Here is a 22,922-nt window from a genome sequence, read left to right on the forward strand (position 1 = left end):
TCACAGTTCCCTCCAGACTCCAAACTCCTAGTATTAGAATCATTGCCATTAAGTCACCACATACTTGCAAGCAGGATCATACTTTAGGTAAGTAGGAGGCAAATGAGTTTCATGTTTTGCAAAGAGTGAATCTAAAGTGCAAATATGTGAAATGATTTGTGAGGATCATAAAGGTTTAGGCCATTGTTAGCCAGAACAAATCCTAAAATCATCATCATAGAATCATATATTAAGAGACGAAGGTTGTCTAATTTAATACCTTCATTTTACAGGTAAGGAGTCTATAACCTAAGCGGCTTGCTCAAATCTACAGAGGCAGAATTTGAACCCAGTTTCTTAGATTCCAAATTCATTGAGCATTGTGACAATGTGAGGCTTTTAGCATATGAGGGAGAAAGAGAAGGTTATTTGTTGGTAATGGCAATGAGATTAAAGAAAGAATAAGAAGTAAGGAAAATGGAGGGGAGAAGCCCCACTAAGGATCCATGAAACACAGATGATAAAGCCTGAATTGGGGAAAGCCCAGCTTTCACTCCCGTTCAATCACTGATGTGTTTGGGGTATTTGATGTGAATACATCAGGGACTGATCTGAGTACAACCCAGGGATGGGACTCTGGACCCCTGTCCTGCCTACAGTAGGTAACAGTGGAATCATTTCTGTATCAGTCTACTGGTTATTTCAAGAGTTACCTGCTAGTTGGTGTGTTCAAGGAAACCAGACAACACTTTGAATCTGCTTCAGGTTTCCATGGAGATTGCTTAAACTTTTCATCATCCTTCATTCAGACCTTGGGGTAGATCCAGGCTTTCTGGTTTCCATGGGAACTACTTAAACATGTATCTCTGTCTGGCTTTGTTGAAATAGGACTGCTAGAGATCATGCAAATGAATTGTCTGCTCTCCGTTTTCTTTCTAAAAAACCCCAAACACCTGCTTAATGCTGGAAAACTCTACTCCTATTGAGAAGAATAAAAGTCTTGGATTGCTATTTCAGAGAGGTTTTATTTTACTGATTTTACAGTGAGGAGTTAGTCCAGGTATGATGACTCTGATTGCTTTCCTAAGTACTCATATGTAGCCTACATATTCCTCTCCCATCCCCTTCCCTTACCTACCTTGACATCAGTGCCATACATTAAGGCCATTTCCTCTCCCCATGCATGTTGAACGAGGATGGAGTGAATCCACAATCTCTACCTTGGGTACTATGGAGATAAGATCTAGTGGCAGAGATTGGCCATGTAGCCTGTGTGCTAGAATTAGGAGGAAGATGAAAAAGGAAACCAATGTCTCCTTTGTGCCAAGGACTGTGTTAAGTTGCTTGAGGCATGGAGACATTAAATGATTTGCCTGAGTGCATACAGCCAACTTACTAGCGAGACCAAGTTCCTATTTAATAATAATAATGAGCACATATGTATGTGATATATATGTATATATATGCATGTGGGTATATAAATCCACTTGTATATACAAACAACACAACATAGTACACACTACATACATGAAGTTATATGTGTTTGTGCATGTACATATAGATATGTGTGCATGTGTGTGTAGTTTTAAGATCTGCAAAGCATTATCTCTGATTCTCACAATAACCTTGGAAAATAGGTGCTGTTCCCCTCATTTTACAGTGAGGAAAATGAGGCCAAAAGAGGATAAATGATTTCCCAGCTACTAAGTTTATATCTTTTTTTTTAATATCTATTTATTTTTATATCTATCTATTTTTATATCTATCTGAAGATAGATATAGACTCAAGTATTCCTGTCTCCAGACCCAGTACTCTATCCACTGTGCAATCTAGCTGCTTAGCATCATCCATGACTTGGACTGGCACACTCTGATAAGCCAATGAATGACTTGAAAATGTATAGATATGCACATCCCAATCAAATCTATCAGAAACTATGGCAATTCTTGCTGAGATCTAGAAGACTGAGAGCAGAAATCTATTAGGTGTTCTCAGCCACAAATCTATGCCTGGGGGCAGGTAGATGGCTCAGTGAATAGAGCTCCAGTCCTGGAGACAGGAAGTCCTGGGTTCAAATTTGACCTCAGACACTTCCTACCTGTGTGATCCTGGGCAAGTCACTTAGCCCCAGTTGCCTAGGATTTTTCTGCTTTGGAACCAATATTTAATAGCAATTTTAGGATAGAAGGTAAGAATTTAAGAAAAACAAAACAAAATCTGCCTATATAGAAAAAAGCATAAATTTCTTTTCCCTTTCTTGGGCATCTGACCCCAGGATAGAACCTTCCACCTATCATGGTTTTTCTTAGCTTCTTCCTCTCTTTTTTCATTTCTAAAGGGTGTAACTTGATTCTCATCTTTCTTTTCCTATGATTCCCCATTCCCTCCTTTGAGCATCACCATCTCATCTAAGGAACATAGTCATCACTTCATAATTTTTCACACCTAGTTAGTTGTCCTCTTTCCCTAACAGTCATATCTTCAATGCATTACATGGAACATAGCCAAACCTAGAGATTCTTTCTCCATTCTGATGTTGGGATAGAAGGAGAGCAATTAGTAGTACTACATGAAATTTTACACTAGACTGAATAAATGAAGATGTCATATATCACTTCTGAGACTTCTGAGACACTGCCAACTACTGCCCTAGAGCCAGGCCCTAAGCCTCACTGGCAGCTCTGAAATGTTTTGATCATGTGAGACTTTATGAGTATCTAATGACTATATTAACATTTTCTGAACCAAAAAATCTAACAAAGGAAACTCCTTTAAAAGTGTACCTTTACTTGAGATGAGGATATCAGGAAAATTGAGAATAAGAATATATGGCCATCATTTTGTTGTGTCACTGGAACTGAGTGTCACATCCCTGCCAAGCCCAATGCAGCCCAGCCCAAATGCTGCTGCAGACTAAGATATGGGCAAAGCCTCTTGAGCTTGACTTCCTTGAGATTCAATCAGGAGGGCAATAAGACAAGGAAGATGAGTGAGCAACATGAAGGAGGGAACAGAGTTATATGTCACCAAGTCCAAACCACAGTATTTTGAGAGGATTTATTCCATAAGATGGAATGGTGAATTCAGGTATGATGTGTTGAGATCCAGTCCAATGACCATTTATTACATGCCTTCTAGGTAGAAGGACCCATTCTAGGAGCTAAGGATACAGCAACGAAATGGAAAACAGTTTCTTCCTTCAAGGAGCTTGCCTTCTAGTTGGGGGATACAGCATGCATAAGTATACACATTGAATAGTAACAGAGTGCCCTTCAGTTGGGGAATGGCTGGACAAATTATGCCCTAGGAACATAATGAAATGTTATTGTGTTCTAAGAAATGACCAAAGGGATGGTTTTAGAGAAACATGGGAAGACTTGTATGAACCGATGCAGAGTGAAGTAAACAAAACAAGGAGAATAATTTAATTGATAATATTATAAAGAAAAACATTGAAAGACAAGAACTCTGATTGCTGTATTGACCAATCATGGTTCCAGAAGACCAAGACTGAAGAATGTTACCTCTTTTCTGACTGAGAAGCAACATATGCAATACATAGTATGAGACATAAATTTTTTGGACCTAGCCAGTATTAGGATTTGTTATGGTTTGATGATATGTATTTGTTAATTAATTTATTTTTTATTGTTATTTATTTGTTTTTTTCTTGAGAGGTAAGAAAGAAATAAAATAAATATTTAATTTAAAAATAGACATATGATAATTTTAGAAGGAGGAAGAGAACTCTAACCACGTTGCGGACCAGAAAAGCTTCCTCATAGGTGGTGGCTTAAAGGAATCAAGGGACTGATTCTAAGACAAGGAAATGAGGATGGAATATATTTCAGGCATTGAAGACAGCCTGTACAAAAAGAGGAAATAGGAGATAAGACCAGGAACATATGCTGAGTTGCTGAGTTAAGGTTAAGACATCTTGATAGGTATACTAGAATTGGAGGTTATCTAGGAAACATTCAGAAAAAATACTAGTTTGTTCAAGGGTTGCTGAGAATAGCCTGCTTGTCAAGGATTTTAAATGCAGAACTGAGGTGTCAGATACATCTAATAGTTGAACTCAACTAATATTTAAGTTGATTTTTCTAAAATCCAGATGATTTTTGATGTGTTGGAGACTATGTTTAAATATCAAGATGATATTACCCATGAGAATAATTCTGTTTTAAACTTTTATGAGTTTGAAGAGATATTCCCATCCTTTTGGCCCTGTGAGGCCAGATTTCTATTACTTTGTGAACATGCTGATAATGTAGCAGGAGTATCTAATGTTTCTTGATTCCTTAGTTTTTTCTAATCATTATAGGATTGCTTGTTTAGATTTGCGACAAACCCAATCATGTATTTTAAATCAGCAGTTATGTGTGCCAATCAGGTAATTTTCCCTTTGTTGGAATTCTCTTGATTAGGGAATCTTTCAGGTAATTGCTGGGAAATGTGTCAGACTTGTAGTTTATAATAACAGGTGAAGTATCCAAATAAGACCAATCAACACCCAACTAATTGCTGAAGTCACAATTTATAAAGACAGTTGTCTAGAAAAAAAGAAGATAAAGAGATTAAGATTTCTCTGTCCCTTTGTTATAAGCCAGTGGTTCTTGAACTTTATTGTATCATGGGAGTCCTCAGAATAATGTTTTTAAATGCATACAATACATATGATTACAAAGAAAACCAGTCATAGTAAAATGCAATTTTCAAAATATATAGAAAATAAGTAAATGAATCCCAGGTTAAAAGTCTCTGCTAAGACCCTTAAAAAGGTTTTGGACAATACTGAGTACAGGAATATGTCTGACATGTGCCAAACAGGAAAGAGAATGATCATAACTCACATTTAGGGCTTTAAGATTTAAAAAAGCACTTTCTAAAGATAACTCTGTGAGACTGGTGTCAAATGAAATAAAGTATGTCAAATGTTTTGCAAATGCCAAATTGCTATGTCAGTTGCCAGTTATCATTATTACCAACATTAGTGCAAGTATTATTAATAACTCCATTTTACAAATGAGGATACTGAGGCTCAGGAAGGTTGAGATGCTATTGATAAAGTCATCATTGAGTAAAGGGTAAATCTGGGATGTGAGTTCAGATCCTCTAACTCCAAATCTAGGACTCCTTCAATTATACCAAATGGCTTTTGTTGTTGTTTAGTCCTTTTCAGTTGAGTCCAACTTTTTGTGACCCTATATTTGTTTCTCTTGGAAAAGATACTGGGGTGGTTTGCCATTTCCAGCTCCAGCTCATTTGACAGATGAAGAAACTGAGACAAACAGGATTGAGTGACTTGCTTAGGGTCACACAGCTAGTAAACATCTCAGGTTAGATTTAAAGTCAGGTCTTCCTTACTCCAGGCCCAGCATTCTGTGCACTGTGTCACCAAGCTGCCCAAATGGATTATATAAGGAATTTTCTTGTTATATTTTAGAAATATGTATGCCTATCTGTTGGCATGTAGAACTCTCTTTCCCTAGTCTTCTTTTGTGGTAAAGCACACGTCTAAAATCTATCAGAGAGACAGTGGCAAAGTGGGGCCATCAGTTCTGCCATTTGTTGAATCTTTCCATATGATTGAATTGACTGTTGGTTATGATACTGACTTTGCTGATCATATCAATTAAATTGCTGAACCAAGTAACTCAAATAGATATGGTTTTTATTTAGAAAACTATCTATTACCAAAAATAACTTCTTGTTTTCCTCCATTCCCCATGTTATCTATTAGCAAGAGTAGGGAATAACATATAATAGTCAAAGGAATTATAGAGGATTGAAGAGGTACAGGGGATAAGGAAGGGTTTATAACAGGGAATGGAGGAGTTGCAGGGACAGAGGGAATATGGCTGCTGGTGAGGTGAAAGGAAGGAAGATACCCCTTGCTGAGAGGTTGTTTTTGAAAATGGGGTTCCCGAGAAATGGGCCAACTCTGATAGCCTGAGGGGATGTCTTCTCTATTTCTTGATGTTGAAGTTGAAGATACCCCAGGGCAGTTAAGCATGGATCCTCCTGAGGGACAAGCCTTCCCCCTGGACTAAGGTCACCTGGCAGGGGTCCAATAAGGACCGTTTATGGTTGAATGGCTGTCCTTAGGTTCTGTTCCCTCTATGTCCCCCTGAAATGATAGTCCTCTTATCTGACTTCTGGTTATTTAAATAAAAATGAATTTATTTAACAAGTTTGGATTGGGAAGGTATCAGGGAAGAGGGAATCAGGATTGGCCTATATTTTTCCCCAAATGGGGTTTGACTTTCCCTCAGTTTTTAAGCTGAGACCAGGCCTTGAAAGCTTGTGGAGGGTTTCTTTATTCCTGTCTATGCTAATATATGCTAGTTTTCCTAAATTCAAAGTCTTTAGCAGTAGATAGCAAGAGGATGAAAAGGTTCTGACCATAAGAGCTGGTTGGGCCTGTCTCTTCAGGATAGTGCCTCTAAAGACCAGCCTTACAGTTAAAACCTCTCCCCCTAAAATCCTTTTGTTCGATGACACAATCACAGGAATCCAGGTAGAGCAAACAGTTGGGAAAAATAAGGAACAGAGGTATCTCTATGCAGATACAGGAAGAGAGTGCTCCTTCCAGTCCGAGGGCCAGGAAAGAGAGTCCTGGAAGAGCCACTGTCACTCTCCCAGTCACCCTTCCTCCCACCAAGTGTCATCACTGTCCATCAATCTTCACTCTAACATTCCAACTGCTGTTTGCTCCACCTCAGTGGCAAAAAAATCCAGAACTTATTTAAGTTTTCCTTTCCGTAATCATCCCCATTTTTTTGTCATGACCTTTCCAAGGTCATTTATATTCATTATACTTACCAAGCTACGAAATCTACTTTCTAACTACTCCCCCAAAATAATAAACTTCCCTTAATTACTCTATCTCTATTCTATGCTAATCTTTTCTACCTAAGGAATTTTATGCAGGAAAGTTTTGGTAAGGGTAGTCTGGGGGTTTTATAATAAATTCAGTACAATAAATGTTTGAACAAAACCATTATAAAGAAATTTGAATCTTAATGCTAATACTACTTACTCTTGCCAAGTTAAACTAATACATTTTTCCTATTTTATTTATCTATAATTATTTGCAAACTATTTTATATGCATATATATATTTCCATTAAACACAATTTCAGCTTCAGCTTTATAGTAAACAATTAAAACTTTATTACCTATCTGCAAATGTAGCTTAAGTATATTCCTAAGTAGAACTGTCTATGCTATGCAAAACTTAACTTACTCCTAATCTATTCCCTATTTATTATATCTATTCTCTAAATCCCTAGTCTAATCTATAACCTAATCTTATGTACATGTATATACATGCTATGCTACATATTTACAGATCCTATTACTATGTTACTAACCTAATTATAGTATATACATTATTTACAGAGATTATTTACATATAAGTCCCATTTTCCATCTGTCCTCTTCTTGTATAAACAAATTTACAAAGTTCAAAGTCTTTGCTGACCATTTCAGCTTTTTCTGTTTGTTTCTTTTCTCTAGCAGCTTCTCTTGATGCTTTTCCTCTGGGATGCTTTAAAATATTTTCCTCCCCCCCCCCCCGGAAAGTTGTCTTCTCATCGCTGTGGCATGCTTGACTGCTGGGATCTTGTTGTCTCAAATATTAGGTGGCACTATTCTTTCTTTGTAGTGTACTTTTTGATGTTAGTCAGTTTTTGTTTTCATTTCTCAACACTATTTTTGGTGTAACTCTCTTCTTCTTCTATGTCTGTTTCAGTGGTGTTGGATTTTTCTGTTGTTTTTTTGTGTGTGTGTGTGTGTGTGTGTGTGTGTGTGTGTGAACAGTGGAACCATGAGTATTTCCCTGCAATTTTTATAGCTGTCAGGGTAGTAAGTAATACTTCATGTGGTCCAGTCCATTTTATGTCTGTAGCCAATTTTCTATTGAAATTTTTTATGTATACTTTGTCTTCTGGTTTGATGTTGGGCAAATTGTAATCCAGGGGTACTGTTTGTTATATCAAACCCATTTCGTGCAACTCTGCTATTCTTGTTTGTCAAGCTTGTATATATTTTGCTTATTGACAATCTCCTCCTATCATTGCAATGTAAGCTGGTTTACAAATCCTTCCATGCCAAATTGTGTGTCCACAAAGCATCTCAAATGGAGAGATGTGCAGATCTCCACTGGGTCTTGTTCTAAGATGGAACAGAACTAATGGTAGAATATCTATCCATTTTTGGTGTGTTTCTGCACAAAAATTTCCTATTAATGGTTTGATGTCTTTATTTAATCTCTCCACTTGCCCTGAACTTTGGGGATTATACAATGTGTGGTATGTTGCTTATATTCCTAGATTTTTATAAATTTCATTTAATATTGATTGAGTAAAGTGACTCCCACAGTCTGCGTCCAATTTTGTGGGAATCCCACATATAGGTATGATTTCTTTTAATAGATTTTGACCACAAATGCTGCATTGTTCTTTTTTGCAGGAAAAATGTCTGGCCATCTAGTCAATCTGTCTATGATCACAAGGCAATACTTAAACCTTTTGTCTCTTGGCATGTTGATAAAATCTATCTCTATGCATTCAAATAGAGTATATGCTAAGGGATGACCTCCTAATCCTTTGGTCTTATAAACTCCTTGATTGGACTGCATACAAATTTTACATATTTGACAGACTCTTATGGCATAAGAGGATATTCCAGGTGCATACAAAATCATTTCACTGAATCAATCATGACTTGGGTTCCATAGTGTCCTTGTGCATGTATTGCATTGCACATATGATACAATAACATTCTAGGCAGGATGGACTTGCCTAGTTGTGAAAACCGTATGTCCCTTATTTGTTTTGCCTGTAAGTTCTTTATCCAAGATTGACTTTCCTGTTCATTGTAGGTATTAGTTAGATTGTCCTGTTCAACTAGTGAGAAATTCAATACATGTAGAGGTCCTTCTCTAGCTCCAAATTTTGCTGTAATGTCAGCTATGTGGCTTCTTAAGGACACATGATCTTTATTACTCGTGTATGATCTGCAGTGGATTATTGCCACTTCCTTGGGCAGTTATATGGCCTCAATAAGTTGCATTATGACTTTCGCATATGTGATCTTTGATTCAGTTTTCCTTTCTACAAACATCAACAGTGCCAAATTAATATTCCCTGTGATGTTGTAACAACTTGAGAAAGTTCTCTAGAACATTGGATAGATCCTTTATGAAAGAGTTACATTATGGAAAAGATATAGGTAAGAATTACCCAGGAGTAGAAGACATTGAGGGGTCACCATCTGTACCAGTAGAAGGAGTATTCACATCAATGAGATCACAGACTTAACTAAATACCTCATTTATTTCTCGCTGGGCAAAAGAGGTGCACTTCTCAAATTAGAAACTGTATACTTGTAAAGAACCTTAAGAAGTCATGTAGGCTAAGTCTCCCTTCTGACAAGACTGCCCTTAAACCATCCAAGGAAAGTGGTCATACTTTATAGATAAAGTGCCATACTCAGAGTCAGAAAAATCTGAGTTCAAATCCTGCCTCAAATACAAGCTATATTATATGACTGTGGGCAAAACATTTAATTTCTCTCATCCTCAGTTTCCTTATCTGTAAAATGGGAATAATAATGGTTCCTACTTGGCAACTTTATTGTGAGGATCAGACAAGATAATATACATAGAGCACTCTATAAATACCAGCTACATTAGCTATTATTGTAATAAGAACCCAACTTATTTAAAATCCTCCAGAGGAGATTCTTTAACTTTCCCCTAAGAACCCATTTCACTGTTTAATGGACTGGAAAATGTTCCCTAAAATTTGCTCAGGCTGCAGCTTAACAGCATGTCCCTGCTTAAGGTTTAATTGGAACTGTATTTCCTTCTGGATGTCCTCTTACCCCTCTACATGGTGCTAGTTGCCTCTTTCTAGAAGACATATGAGAAATTGTTTCCTTTCCTATGGAAACTGTCTCCAATCTCCAGTTCAGAGTAGCTATGTTCTAATAACTTGGGGCAGAAGATAACAGTGATGGTTCTCCCTCAATGCAAGCCCAGAACCTTTAAAAGTCTCTGATGCAGCAGAGAAATGGCCTTTTATTTAACAGTAGCTGTTTTGGTTTTTGCTTTCAGGATGTACCACTGGAACAACAAATGTTGAACAAAAGATGAAGGAAATAAGGGATGTTAAGAAAGACGGAAAAGTAAGAAAACGGCACCAAGTAACCCTTGGTGTTCCCCAGAGGAGAGCAGAGGGCAATCAAACAGTCTTTCAAGTGCATAAAGGAGTCAAAGCATTTTCATTTTGTAAAAGAAACAACTTGCTACTAACAGGTGGAATGGATAGAGTAATTCGAATTTGGAACCCTTATGTTCCAGGGTAAGGTTTCTTATTCTTTATATTCTGGGCGTATTATATGCTGCCAGAGCAATGAAAAATAGCCCTATAGTTTCTTATGTAAAATTTAATTAGCTCCAAGAAGCCTTTTCTTTAATTAAAAAATATCTCCTTACTACTACCTAATCCTTCATTTTGTGACCATTAAAAATTCAACCTTTCACGGTAGCTGGGTAGCAAAGTGGAAAGAGCACCTGTTCTGGAGTCCATTGGACCTGGTTCAAACTAGCTTCAGATACTTCCTAGCTGTGTGCCCCTGGGCAAGTCACTTAATCCTAGTTGCCTAGCCCTTGCTCCTTTCTGTCTTAGAATTGCTACTAAAATAGAAGATAAGGCTTTTTAAAAAATTCAACTTTTGGGGTTAACAAGCTCTTTTTTTAAAATGCAAATATTCTGGGAAATGTCTTTAATAAATAGCCATTTTTAATTTTCTCTTTATTAGTTTATTAAGTTTCTGGCCTCTGAAAGGCAGTATGCTAGATGCAAATTCCATCCCCACCTGCCCAACACAATATTTAGCCTCAGGGAACTTACAATCTAATAAAAGGAGAAAGGCATGTTCATAGTAAAAATAATGTCATGTTCATCTCATTTCTGCCACTTACTAGGTGTATGATCCTAAAAACTCACCTAACCCTTCTGAGCCTCAGACAAGTCACATAACCTTTCTAAGCCTCAATTTTATTATCTGTAAAATGAGAGTACTTGTATGCAGCAGTAGTAATGTCTATAGTACTTATTTCACAGAATGAGGTTTACATGGGATAATGAATGTAAAATACTTTTCAAACCTCAATATCCTATGTAAATGCCAGTTTGTTGTTATTATCATTATTAGAATTTTCAGTCCTATTTTTCAAACAAGGAAACATACAATGACTTTCCCAGGATCACAAAGGTGGTAAATATATTAGCCAGAATTCAAACTTAATTCTTCTGATATTAAGCCATTCCTGCTACTCTTACAGTACACAGCATGCTGCCCCTATATATGAAAAATGCAAATGAAAGGTTCAGAAAATGTGCCATAAGAAATTTGAGAAGGAAAACTTCTCTTTTAATGATGGAAATGAGGGAGATGACTTGATGGAGAAGTTGTTGCCTGAGCTAAATTCAAGCACAGAAATTTAAGATAATTCAAAGGAAGGTAAGGATTTCAACAGATAGAGATGTGAAAGGGAATAGCCTCTACAAATATATAAAGCCTGAAGAGGCAGGATAAAATTGAGAAAATAAATAGGAAGGAATCTAATTTGGCCAGAGTATAGTGTGTACAAAGGTAGTGATGCAAAACGAGGCTGGAAAGACAGGACAATGGGAATAAGGAGACTTTAATTGTCACACTAATGAATGTTTATTTTATTGGGAGATAAGAGGGAGCCACTGATGGTTTCTGACTGGGGAAGTAAAATGGTCATCTGCATGCCCTAGGAGATTATTTTGGAAGCAATTTGAGAGACGAATCAGAGAAGGGAGAGCTTGGAATCAGGAAGAGCATTTACAAAACCACATGAGATCTAATAAGAGTCAAACTCTGGAAGGTATCTGTGAGATGAGCAGAGGAAACAAAATCAAGAGATATAACCAAAGTAGAACTGACAGTACTTGGCATTGACTCTTATGTGGGAAGTGAATGAAAAGGAAAAGTCAAAAGTGACTGCAGGATTTCAAGACTTAGTAAGTAAGAACAAGAAGTGCCATCCACAAAAATAAGGAAGCTGACAAATGAGGCAGATTTGGGGTGATGACGATTATTAGTTTGGGCTAGACTGTGTTTGAGATGATGGCAAGACATTCAAGTGGAGCTGTCCATCTATCAAGTGGAATTGTGGAACTGGAGCTGGGGAAAGATTTGAGCTGTATACATGGATTTTGGAACCATGTACATAGATGTAATCATTGAATTCATTGCAGTAGAATCCTTTGCAGTGGAGATGCTCACTGAAGAAGTGAGTATAAAGACAAAATAGAAGAGACTTGAGGACAGAACCTTGAGGAATAAAAGAAAGGAACTAACTCTACTTCAGAAGTAAAAGATGAATCAGAAAAACAAAAACAAAGCAAAACAAGGATGAGTCAGACATGTAAGAGAAGCACCAAAAGGACTTCCGGGTAAACATGGTGGCAATCTAGACGCAAATTGCTTCCTCTTCCCTGAACCAAATGAAATAGACTACCTCAAAAGAGCATAAAAATCATCTTTGGAAGATTGGAGGGACTCTCCAGCAGCCCACAGCAATGAAGGTACATAGGGTTTGAACACTTCCACACTATAAGAGGGAGAGAAAGCTCACTGCCAAGCGTGAGCTGAGCTGAGCTGCCCTCCCCTACCCCAGAGTACGGACCAGCTCACTCACTGGACTGTGAGTGAGGAACATCTCTGCAGTGAGTGGGGAGCACTCCAGGGTCCTTGGGATCTAAAGAGGACTCCCAGAGAACTACCCCTCAGAGCAGTTTCACTGAAGAGTGGGCAGACCAGACCGCAGGGGCTCCTGCAAACTGCAAACGCCAAATGCACAGAGGCTCTAGAAATGGCCTGATGCAAAATCTCCTTCGCTCCTCGCTGCAGTGAAGGTGGGGGAGGGGGGGGACAGGCCAGGGACCCTGGGAACTGACAAGGACTACCAGGGAACTACCCCGCAAAGTGGTTTTACAACGGAATCCTGTGCAGGGGAAGCCTGTATGCAAGGGAGAGAAGCAACCACAGACTGCATGGGCAGGCATGCCAACAAACTTCAGAGGCTGGGAAGAATCAGCCTGAGGCAAAAACATCAATATCCACCCATTTCACTCAGATTTCTGACTGACCACCAAAGGGATGGCTCAGAGTGCCCAAGATCAACCCTCCAAAAAGAAAGGGGAAAAAGTGACTATTGAAAACTTTTATGGAGGGAAAACAGACAAAAAAGAGGATGAAATGCAAACAAAATCAAAACACGCCCCCAAAAATGGAAACTATCCAAAAGCTCTGGAAGAACTCAAAATCGAGCTTATCCAAAAGATGGAAACCTTCTGGCTACAAAAATGAGGACAAATTCAGAAAGAAGTCTTCAGCCTGACAGACAAAATCTCACAATTGGAGAAAGAGCTAGAAGCCTCTAACAGAAGGGCAGACCAAACTGAAAAGCAAAACCACTCCTTAAAGACCAGAATTAATCAACTGGAAGACAGTGATCTTGCAAAACAGCAAGAATTAATAAAACAAAGTCAAAAACTTAATGAAATAGAAGAAAACATATCTCACTGACAAGGTGACAGACCAGGAAAATAGAGGAAGGAGAGACAATTTGAGAATCATTGGTCTACCTGAAAAATCAGAGATTAACAAAAACCTCGATGCCATACTACAAGAAATCATCAACGAGAATTGCCCTAATGTTCTCAAACAAGAGGGCAAAATAGAAATCGAAAGAGTTCATAGAACACTCTCTATACTAAATCCCCAAAAGACAACCCCTGGGACTGTAATCACCAAATTTAAGAGCTTCCAAACTAAGGAGAAAATATTACAAGAAGCTAAGAAGAGAAACTTCAGATACAGAGGCACGTCAATAAGGATCACACACAACCTAGTAACAAACATGCTAAGAGACCGTAAAGCCTGGAACACGATATATAGAAAAGCAAGAGAACTGGGTCTTCAACCAAGAATCAGCTACCCATCAAAACTGACTATATACTTCCAGGGGAAAGTAGGGGAATTCGACAAAATAGAAGATTTCCAAATATTCATAAAGAAAAGACCAGAACCCAGTGGAAAGTTTGACATCCAAACACAAAGAGCAAGAGAAACATGAAAAGGTAAATATGAAAGAAAGGGAAAAGGAGAAAAGTGCTTTATTTTTTCTTTTATTCAAAATCTCTTCTATAAGGGCCACAATTAGATCAAATTATATATACTAACATATGGGGGAAATGTTATGTGCGACTTTCAAAAATGGTATGCATTAATAGAGTAATCAGAAGAATCACTCATAGGGAAATATTGGGGCATTAACACGATTTGGAGGGAAGGGAGAAAAAAAGAAAGAAAAAGCAAAGGGGGGGAATTAGTGAAGGTACTAAGATATACTTGAAGAAATAGAAATAAATTGAATAGAACAATCTTTGTCACACAAAGATATACACGGGAAGGGGAGGGGAAGAATTCTCTTATAAGGAGGAGAGGAAAAGTGCTAATTGGTAATACTAAAACCTTACTCTCAGTGAAACCAACTCTGAGAGGGAAGAGCATCTAGATCCATTGGGATCTTTAATTCTATCTTATCCAACAGGGTAATGGAGAAGGGAAAACCAAAGGGGATTGAGGGGAGGGAACACAAAAAAGGAGGGAAGGAGAGGGGGAAGGAGAAGGGAACAAAAAGGGAGGGACTAGAAAAGGAAGCATAACAAGGGGGATGATTTAAAATAAACCACAGGTTTAAAAGGTAATAGCAAAAGAAGAAAGGTCAGAATTAGGGAAGGATATCAAAATGCTGGGGAACTCACAAATGACAATCATATCATTGAACGTGAATGAGATGAACTCACCCATAAAACGTAGATGAATAACAGAGTGGATTAGAATCCAAAACCCTACCATATGTTGTCTTCAGGAAACACACATGAAGTGGGTAGAAACTCACAAGGTCAGAATTAAAGGTTGGAGTAAAACCTATTGGGCCTCAACTGACAGAAAGAAGGCAGGAGTAGCAATCATGATATCTGACAAAGCCAAAGCAAAAACAGACCTGATTAAAAGGGATAGGGAAGGTAAATACATCCCGATAAAAAGGAGTATACACAACGAGGAATATCACTAATCAACATGTATGCACCAAATGGTATAGCACCCAAATTTCTAATGGAGAAACTAGGAGAATTGAAGGAGGAAATAGATAATAAAACCATACTAGTGGGAGATCTGAACCAACCACTATCAAATTTAGACAAATCAAATAAATAAATAAATAAATAAATAAATAAATAAATAAATAAGAGGTAAAAGAGGTGAGTGAAACCTTAGAAAAATTAGAGTTGATAGATATATGAAGAAAAATAAATAGGGATAAGAAGGAATACACCTTCTTTTCAGCAGCACATGGCATATTCACAAAGATTGACCATAGACTAGGTCATAAAACCATGGCATACAAATGTAGGAAAGCATAAATAGTTAATGCAACCTTTTCAGATCATAAGGCAATAAAAATAATGATCAGTAAGGGTACGTGGAGAGCAAAATAAAAAATCAATTGGAAATTAAATAATATGATTCTCCAAAATCAGTTAGTTAAAGAACAAATCATAGAAATAATTAATAATTTCATTGAAGAAAATGACAATGGTGAGACATCCTTTCAAACCTTATGGGATGCAGCCAAAGCAGTACTTAGAGGAAAATTCATATCCCTGAGTGCATATGTTAACAAATTAGGGAGGGCAGAGATCAATGAATTGGACATGCAAATCAAAAAACTTAAAAGTGAACAAATTAAAACCCCCCAGGAGAAAACCAAATTAGAAATCCTAAAAATTAAGGGAGAAATTAATAAAATTGAAAGTGATAGAACTATTGAATTAATAAATAAGATAAGAAACTGGTACTTTGAAAAAACAAACAAAATAGACAAGGTACTGGTCAACCTAATTAAAAAAAGGAGGGAAGAAAAGCAAATTAACAGTATCACAGATGAAAAGGGAGACCTTACCTCCAATGAAGAGGAAATTAAGGCAATCGTTAAAAACTACTTTGCCCAATTATATGGCAATAAATATGCCAATCTAGGTGATATGGATGAATATTTTAAAAAATATAAATTGCCTAGACTAACAGAAGAAGAAATCAAATTCTTAAATAATCCCATATCAGAAAAAGAAATCCAACAGGCCATCAAAAAACTCCCTAAGAAAAAATCCCCAGGGCTTGATGGATTCACTAGTGAATTCTATCAAACATTCAAAGAATAGCTAATCCCAATACTATACAAACTATTTGACATAATAAGGAAAGAGGGAGTGCTACCAAACTCCTTTTATGACACAAATATGGTACTGATTCCAAAACCAGGCAAGTCAAAAATGGAGAAAGAAAACTACAGAACAATCTCCCTAATGAACATAGATGCAAAAATCTTAAACAGGATACTAGCAAAAAGACTTCAGCAAGTGATCAAGAGGGTCATTCACTATGATCAAGTAGGATTCATACCAGGAATGCAGGGCTGGTTCAATATCAGGAAAACCATCCACATAATTAACCATATCAACAAGCAAACCAACAAAAATCACATGATTATTTCAATAGATGCAGAAAAAACCTTTGAAAAAATACAACACCCATTCCTATTAAAAACACTAGAAAATATAGGAATAGAAGGGTCTTTTCTAAAAATAATAAACAGTATATATCTAAAACCATCAGCAAACATCATCTGCAATGGGGATAAACTAGATGCATTCCCAATAAGATCAGGAGTGAAACAAGGATGCCCATTATCACCTCTATTATTTAACATTGTACTAGAAACACTAGCAGTAGCAATTAGAGAAGAAAAAGAAATTGAAGGCATTAAAATAGGCAATGAGGAGACCAAGTTATCACTCTTTGTGGATGTTATGATGGGCTACTTAATGAATCCTAGAGAATCCACAAAAAAGATAATTGAAATAATCAACAACTTTAACAAAGTTGCAGGATACAAAATAAACCCACATAACTCATCAGCATTCCTATATATTTCCAACACATCTCAGCAGCAAGAATTAGAAAGAGAAATCCCATTCAATATCACCTTAGACAAAATAAAATACTTAGGAATCTATCTCCCAAGACAAACACAGGAACTCTATGAATACAACTACAAAACACTCTCCACACAATTAAAACTAGACTTGAGCAATTGGAAAAACATTAACTGCTCATGGGTAGGATGAGCCAATATAATAAAAATGAACATCCTACCCAAACTGATCTATCTATTTAGTACCATACCCATTGAACTTCCAAAAAAAATTTTTACTGAATTAGAAAAAACCATAACAAAGTTCATTTGGAAGGACAAATGATCCAGGATATCCAGGGAAATAATAAAAAAAAATACAAAGGAAGGTGGCCTTGCAGTACCAGATCTCAAACTACTGTAAAGCAGTGGTCATCAAAACAATTTGGTACTGGCTAAGAGACAGAAAAGAGGATCAGTGGAATAGACTTGGGATAAGTGATCTCAGCAAGACAAATCCAAAGACCCCAGCTTTGGGGACAAAAATCCACTATTTGACAAAAACTGCTGGGAAAATTGGAAGACAGTGTGGGAGAGATTAGGTTTGGATCAACACCTCACACCCTACACCAAGATAAACTCAGAATGCATGAATGACCTGAACATAAAGAAGGAAACTATAAGTAAATTAAGTGAACACAGAATAGTATACATGTCAAACCTGTGGGAAGGGAAAGACTTTAAAACCAAGAAGACATAGAAAGAGTCAGAAAATGTAAAATAAATAATTTTTATTTCATCAAATTAAAAAGGTTTTGTACAAACAAAACTAATGTAACCAAAATTAGAAGGGAAGCAACAAATTGGGAAACAATCTTCATAACAAAAACCTCAGACAAAGGTCTAATTACTCACATCTGTAAAGAGCTGAAGCAATTGTACAAAAAATCAAGCCATTCTCCAGTTGATAAATGGGCAAGAGACATGAATAGGCAGTTTTCAGCCATAGAAATCAAAACTATTAATATGCACATTGTAAGATTTAAAATAGTTGATGTCATAAAATGTGGTGATTAAAAGAGTTGGGGTCATAAACTATAATACTTAAAATGGTTGATGTTATAAATTGTGATAGATATAAGAGAGGGTGAGTAATTTGTGACCGCAGAAAATGTTTTCAATACAGTGTCTTGTTTTAAATCAAATATAAGGTGATTGCCAGGGAATATATTCCCAAATTATGAATATGCCCAAGTCAACTGGGTTTTATAGAGAATTTAATTACTAATACAATGAGTAATCAAAGGAAGAGAGAGAGAGAGAGAAAAGTATAAGTATGAAGGGCCTCAAGCCAACATGGCTTAGACCTGAGTCTTAAGAGAGAGAGAATCAGTCAGTTTTTTATCACTCACCACAAGATTTGTCTTAAGCAAGGATGTCTGGGGAACAGAGTCTCCCCAGAGGGAGTTCCAGCCAGAGTCAGCCTCCCAAGGGACTTCTTCTCAAGAGATCTTCAAAGGGCCTCCTCCAAAAGGATCTATCTCCAAGCCTCTAAGGATTCTCTCTCTAAGCTTCTTTTGCTCAAGAGATACCTTTTCTTATATAGGGGTTTTTTTCCTATGTCACCTCCCCTAAGTTCTTCCATCTACCAATCACTGTAGATGTTTCCTAAAGGACAGCCCATCTAAATTCCTGCTAAGTCGACTAATCTCCTCAGTAAGCCTGAACCAGAGAAAATGCTGCTGTGTAGACTAATCCCCTCAGTAAATCTAAACCAGAGAAAACACAGCTGAGTTGACTAATCTCATTAAGAGAAAACTTGCCCCACCCTTATAGGTACCTAGCATCCCATTGTATCAATTCTAAAAACAGATATGGCTCAAAGAACTCCTTGCCTTATTATAAGCATGGGTCCAAGTACTTTCATTGTTTAGCAAGGTGTTTTCTCCCCTAAAGCAGTCTTAAGTAGGGGTGGAGTAGAGGTCCTCCCATAGCAAGGAGTTTTCACATCAAAATAGGGAATGTTCCCAGTCCAATGGGGAAATTTTTAACATTCACAAGTCTGAGAAATTTCAAGATTTACAACTTGAAAAAATGCTCTAAATCTCTTATAATCAGAGAAATGCAAATCAAAACAACTCTGAGGTATCTCCTCACACGTAGCAGATTGGCTAACATGACAGTGAAGGAAAGTAATGAATGCTGGAGGGGATGTGGCAAAGTGGGGACATTAATTCATTGCTGGGGGAGTTGTGAATTGATCCAACCATTCTGGAGGGTAATTTGGAACTATGCCCAAAGGGCGATAAAAGACTGTCTGCCCTTTGATCCAGCCATAGCACTGCTGGGTTTGTACCCCAAAGGGACAATAAGTAAAAAGACTTGTACAAGAATATTCATAGCTGCACTCTTTGTGGTGGCCAAAAATTGGAAAATGAGGGGATGCCCTTCAATTGGGGAATGGCTGAACAAATTACGGTATATGTTGGTCATGGAATACTATTGTGCGCAAAGGAATAATAAAGTGGAGGAATTCCATGGAGACTGGAACAACCTCCAGGAAGTGATGCAGAGCAAAAGGAGCAGAACCAGGAAAACATTGTACACAGAGACTGATCCACTGTGGTACAATTGAACATAATGGACTCCTCCATTAGGCTAAATGCAATGTCCCTGAACAACCTGCAGGGACCAAGAAGCAAAAAACACTACCCACAAGCAGAGGACAAACAGTGGGAGTAAAAACACGGAGGAAGGACAACAGCTTGACCACAGGGGTGGAGGGGATATGATCAAGGAGAGACTCTGAATGAACACCCTACTACAGAAACCAATAGCATGGGAATGGACTCTGGTTGAGGACGCATGTGACACCCAGAGGAATCACGCATCGCCAATGGGAGGGGTGGGGGGAGGTGAGAGGAAAAAAAAAAGGTGATCTTTGTTTCTAATGAATAACATTTGAAAATGACCAAATAAAATAATGTTTAAAAAAAGAGAGAGAAGCACCAACAGCCAAGAGAAGAGACATAATATCAAGGAGAAATAGTAAAGGCTATTGAAGTATATAGATCATTTATAAGTCAGTGCAAATTAATCCAATCAGTTTTGATTTTCTCCTAACAATTAACTGACATCCATTAAGACTGAGGGTAATATTGGGAGAGAAAAGGCAAGAAGTGATCAAGACTATAGAGATAATATTTGAAATAAAGCACTTTGCAGAAAGAGCAGACTAGATAGAGCATCTCAGCTGGGGGCAACTACAGATAATCAGAAGACATTGCAGGCTAGGGGAGTAGAGCTAGGATTAGAAAGAAAAGACAAAGAAATACTGATTCTTTAGGAGACTATTCTCCCCAATGAATCATTTAACATAAAAACCTAAATTTTAAATTCTTATAGTACCAAAAACAAGGTTTGTTCAATTCACAATTTTGTACAAGTTATACTCTGAAGAAATTCCCATGTATCCAATTTCAAATGAACAGGAAAACCCCTTATTAGACAGGCCTCTGTATGACTAAATCTTACAGAAGTTTCAGATATTGTTAGACAGTCCCCTTAATCAAGTGCAATAAATAAGAATACATTAGTATGTATCTGAACATTCTTGCCCTGAATGGTACTTCCACAGATTGTCCCTGCGGTCTTATTCATCACTAAACCTTTTCCTCTGATTTAGTCTTGTTCAAATCTATGGGTTACCTTGGTTACCTGGGATTAGGGCCACACCTAGGCTTTGAGTAGAGTTGTTCAGCCTCATCTGGTATAAAAGCTTGCCCATTTTTAGGATGATTCAAAGAATCACAGAATGTCAGCACTGTCAGGGACCTCAGAATAATAATATATAATAATAACAATAGCTAACATTTTTTTAGTGCTTTCTATGTGCTATGTACTATGCTAAAGACTTTACAATTATTATCTCATGTAATTCTCACAATACGCTGGGAAATAGGTATTATTGTTATCCCCATTTTACAAATGTGAAAACGGAGGCAAACAGAGGTTAAGTGACTTGCTCAGGTCCACATAGCTAGTAAATATCTGAGGTTGCACTTGAACTCAGTGCTTTTCTGACTCCAGATCTAGCATTCTGCTATGCCACCTTGCCACCTCAGAAGTCATCTCTAGTCCAATACATGTCTGGAAAGAATTCCCACTCTAATTTACCTGACAAGGGATAATCCAGCCTTTACTTAAGTGCCTCCTGCAGACAATGCCAAGGAGTGTAGTTACACAAGCTGTTATGTCGGAAGGGGACAGAATGCTTTGATCTCGCCATTATTTGTCATCATGCTCCTCCCTCCCCATTGGGAGTCATTACGGTCATAGCCTCCATGGGTTTTCGTCCAGGATAGACCCAAACCTTCTGTGTTAGCCTTCCAGTACCTGTGTGAACAGCAGCTTCTCAATAAATGCCAACTAGCAATTTGCTCATTTATGTCTAGTAAGTCTTGGGAGGTTGGAATGAAAGGAGAGAATAATTTGGTTTTATAAATCGGTCTAGAGGGGCGGGGGCTTTTGGAATTTGTACAAGTTGCAGAGATTGGAAGTCAAGCCTCTGCGTAGTGCACCCCGTGAAGCATGAGATGCTCGCTCCTTCTCCTCTCCAGATATTCCTCTTAATTTCCTGTTTGCCTGTAACAGCAGACCATTAACCGCAGCTTCATAGTGGTGAAAAGATTCCTTTGGTCTCTCTTGTTCTCCCCTCCTCCCCCCAGCCCATATATCCTGTTATCAGTGAGGAGAGTGCAGCAGCGTGGTGAAAACTCTTGGCAAATGACCGAACACATCTTGCTCAAATGCCCTGCCTTCCACTGGCGTTTTTGGTTGCTCCCTAAATACTGTTAACACCCGCCCGTGTGAAGTGACTACAACCTGTTTTGGAAGCCAGCCCAAGCCAGCCCTCTCCCCTCTCCTTCCTTTGGTAGCAACGTTGTACGTGCTTGGAGCAACGGAGCTCAGCACTTCGTCTCACACCAAGTTATGTTGCTATAACTGGGCATTATCTGCTTCAGTCCTTTTATCCCACAGTGAAATATACTCGAACCCTCCTCCAGACTGAATAGAAGCACCAGATCAGAGCCAAGTTCAGCCTGACGTTTTCATTAGGAAATAAAAGCTGAAACTGCTACACGATTGTTTGTTCTTTTCACATTCTAGAAGACCAACAGGCATGCTGAAAAGCCACCTCGCTCCAGTCTTTTACCTCCACATAGCAGCAGAAGAGAAGAGAATATTTTCAATGTCCACTGACAATACGGTCAAGGTCTGTCCACTTTTTGCATCATGTGCTTTAGAGCATACAGACTAGCGTCTGTATTTTGTGATATCTATACTCCCTGTTGTCAGCTTGGGGGTGAGGGGGTGGGGCGTGTAGGGTTCCTCTCCATGGCATCATAAATAAATAGCACTTGAAATGAGGAGATGACTTGCGGAAGGGAAGCCCAATTGGCAGTTGGAGAATAAATACTAGGGAGCCATCTTAAACTTGCTGCTGTGAGGTAGCTTCCAAGGCATTTTTGGCATAGGCTTCCCCGGCTCAAGGAAAAGAGGCATCTCTTGCTAGTGGTGGTCTTTGTTGAAATACACAAAGGGATTCTTTTGGTTAAGGGTCGCTTCTTCTCAAGTCCAGTGGTTAGTGCTCTCTCCCTCTGGCATACAATCTGTATGGACATAACTGCACACATGTCCTATTTCCTCCTAGAATGTAAACTTCCACAGGGAAGGTGTTATTTTGTCATTCTTTCTATTCTGAGCACCTAGAGCAGCACCTAGCTCATTGGGATGACCCTTGTGATTTCATTAGCAAGGGGAATTTTCAGTATGGAAACTCCTTACACTGAA

The 22,922-nt window shown here is 38.0% G+C and overlaps 1 protein-coding gene across 1 annotated transcript in view; it reads left to right on the forward strand.

The window, feature by feature from the left end:
* The window catches only part of LOC100026292 (WD repeat-containing protein 49-like), a 223,135-nt gene that overhangs the window by 131,714 nt on the left and 68,499 nt on the right, over positions 1 to 22,922 (forward strand). Inside the window, exons 12-13 of the mRNA XM_056825130.1 lie at positions 10,104 to 10,350; positions 22,239 to 22,344. Of these exons, the coding sequence (XP_056681108.1) occupies positions 10,104 to 10,350; positions 22,239 to 22,344 (353 nt within the window). The remainder of the gene's footprint in view (positions 1 to 10,103; positions 10,351 to 22,238; positions 22,345 to 22,922) is intronic.

This window comes from Monodelphis domestica, chromosome 4, assembly GCF_027887165.1.
Source record: "Monodelphis domestica isolate mMonDom1 chromosome 4, mMonDom1.pri, whole genome shotgun sequence".
NCBI lineage: Eukaryota > Metazoa > Chordata > Mammalia > Didelphimorphia > Didelphidae > Monodelphis > Monodelphis domestica.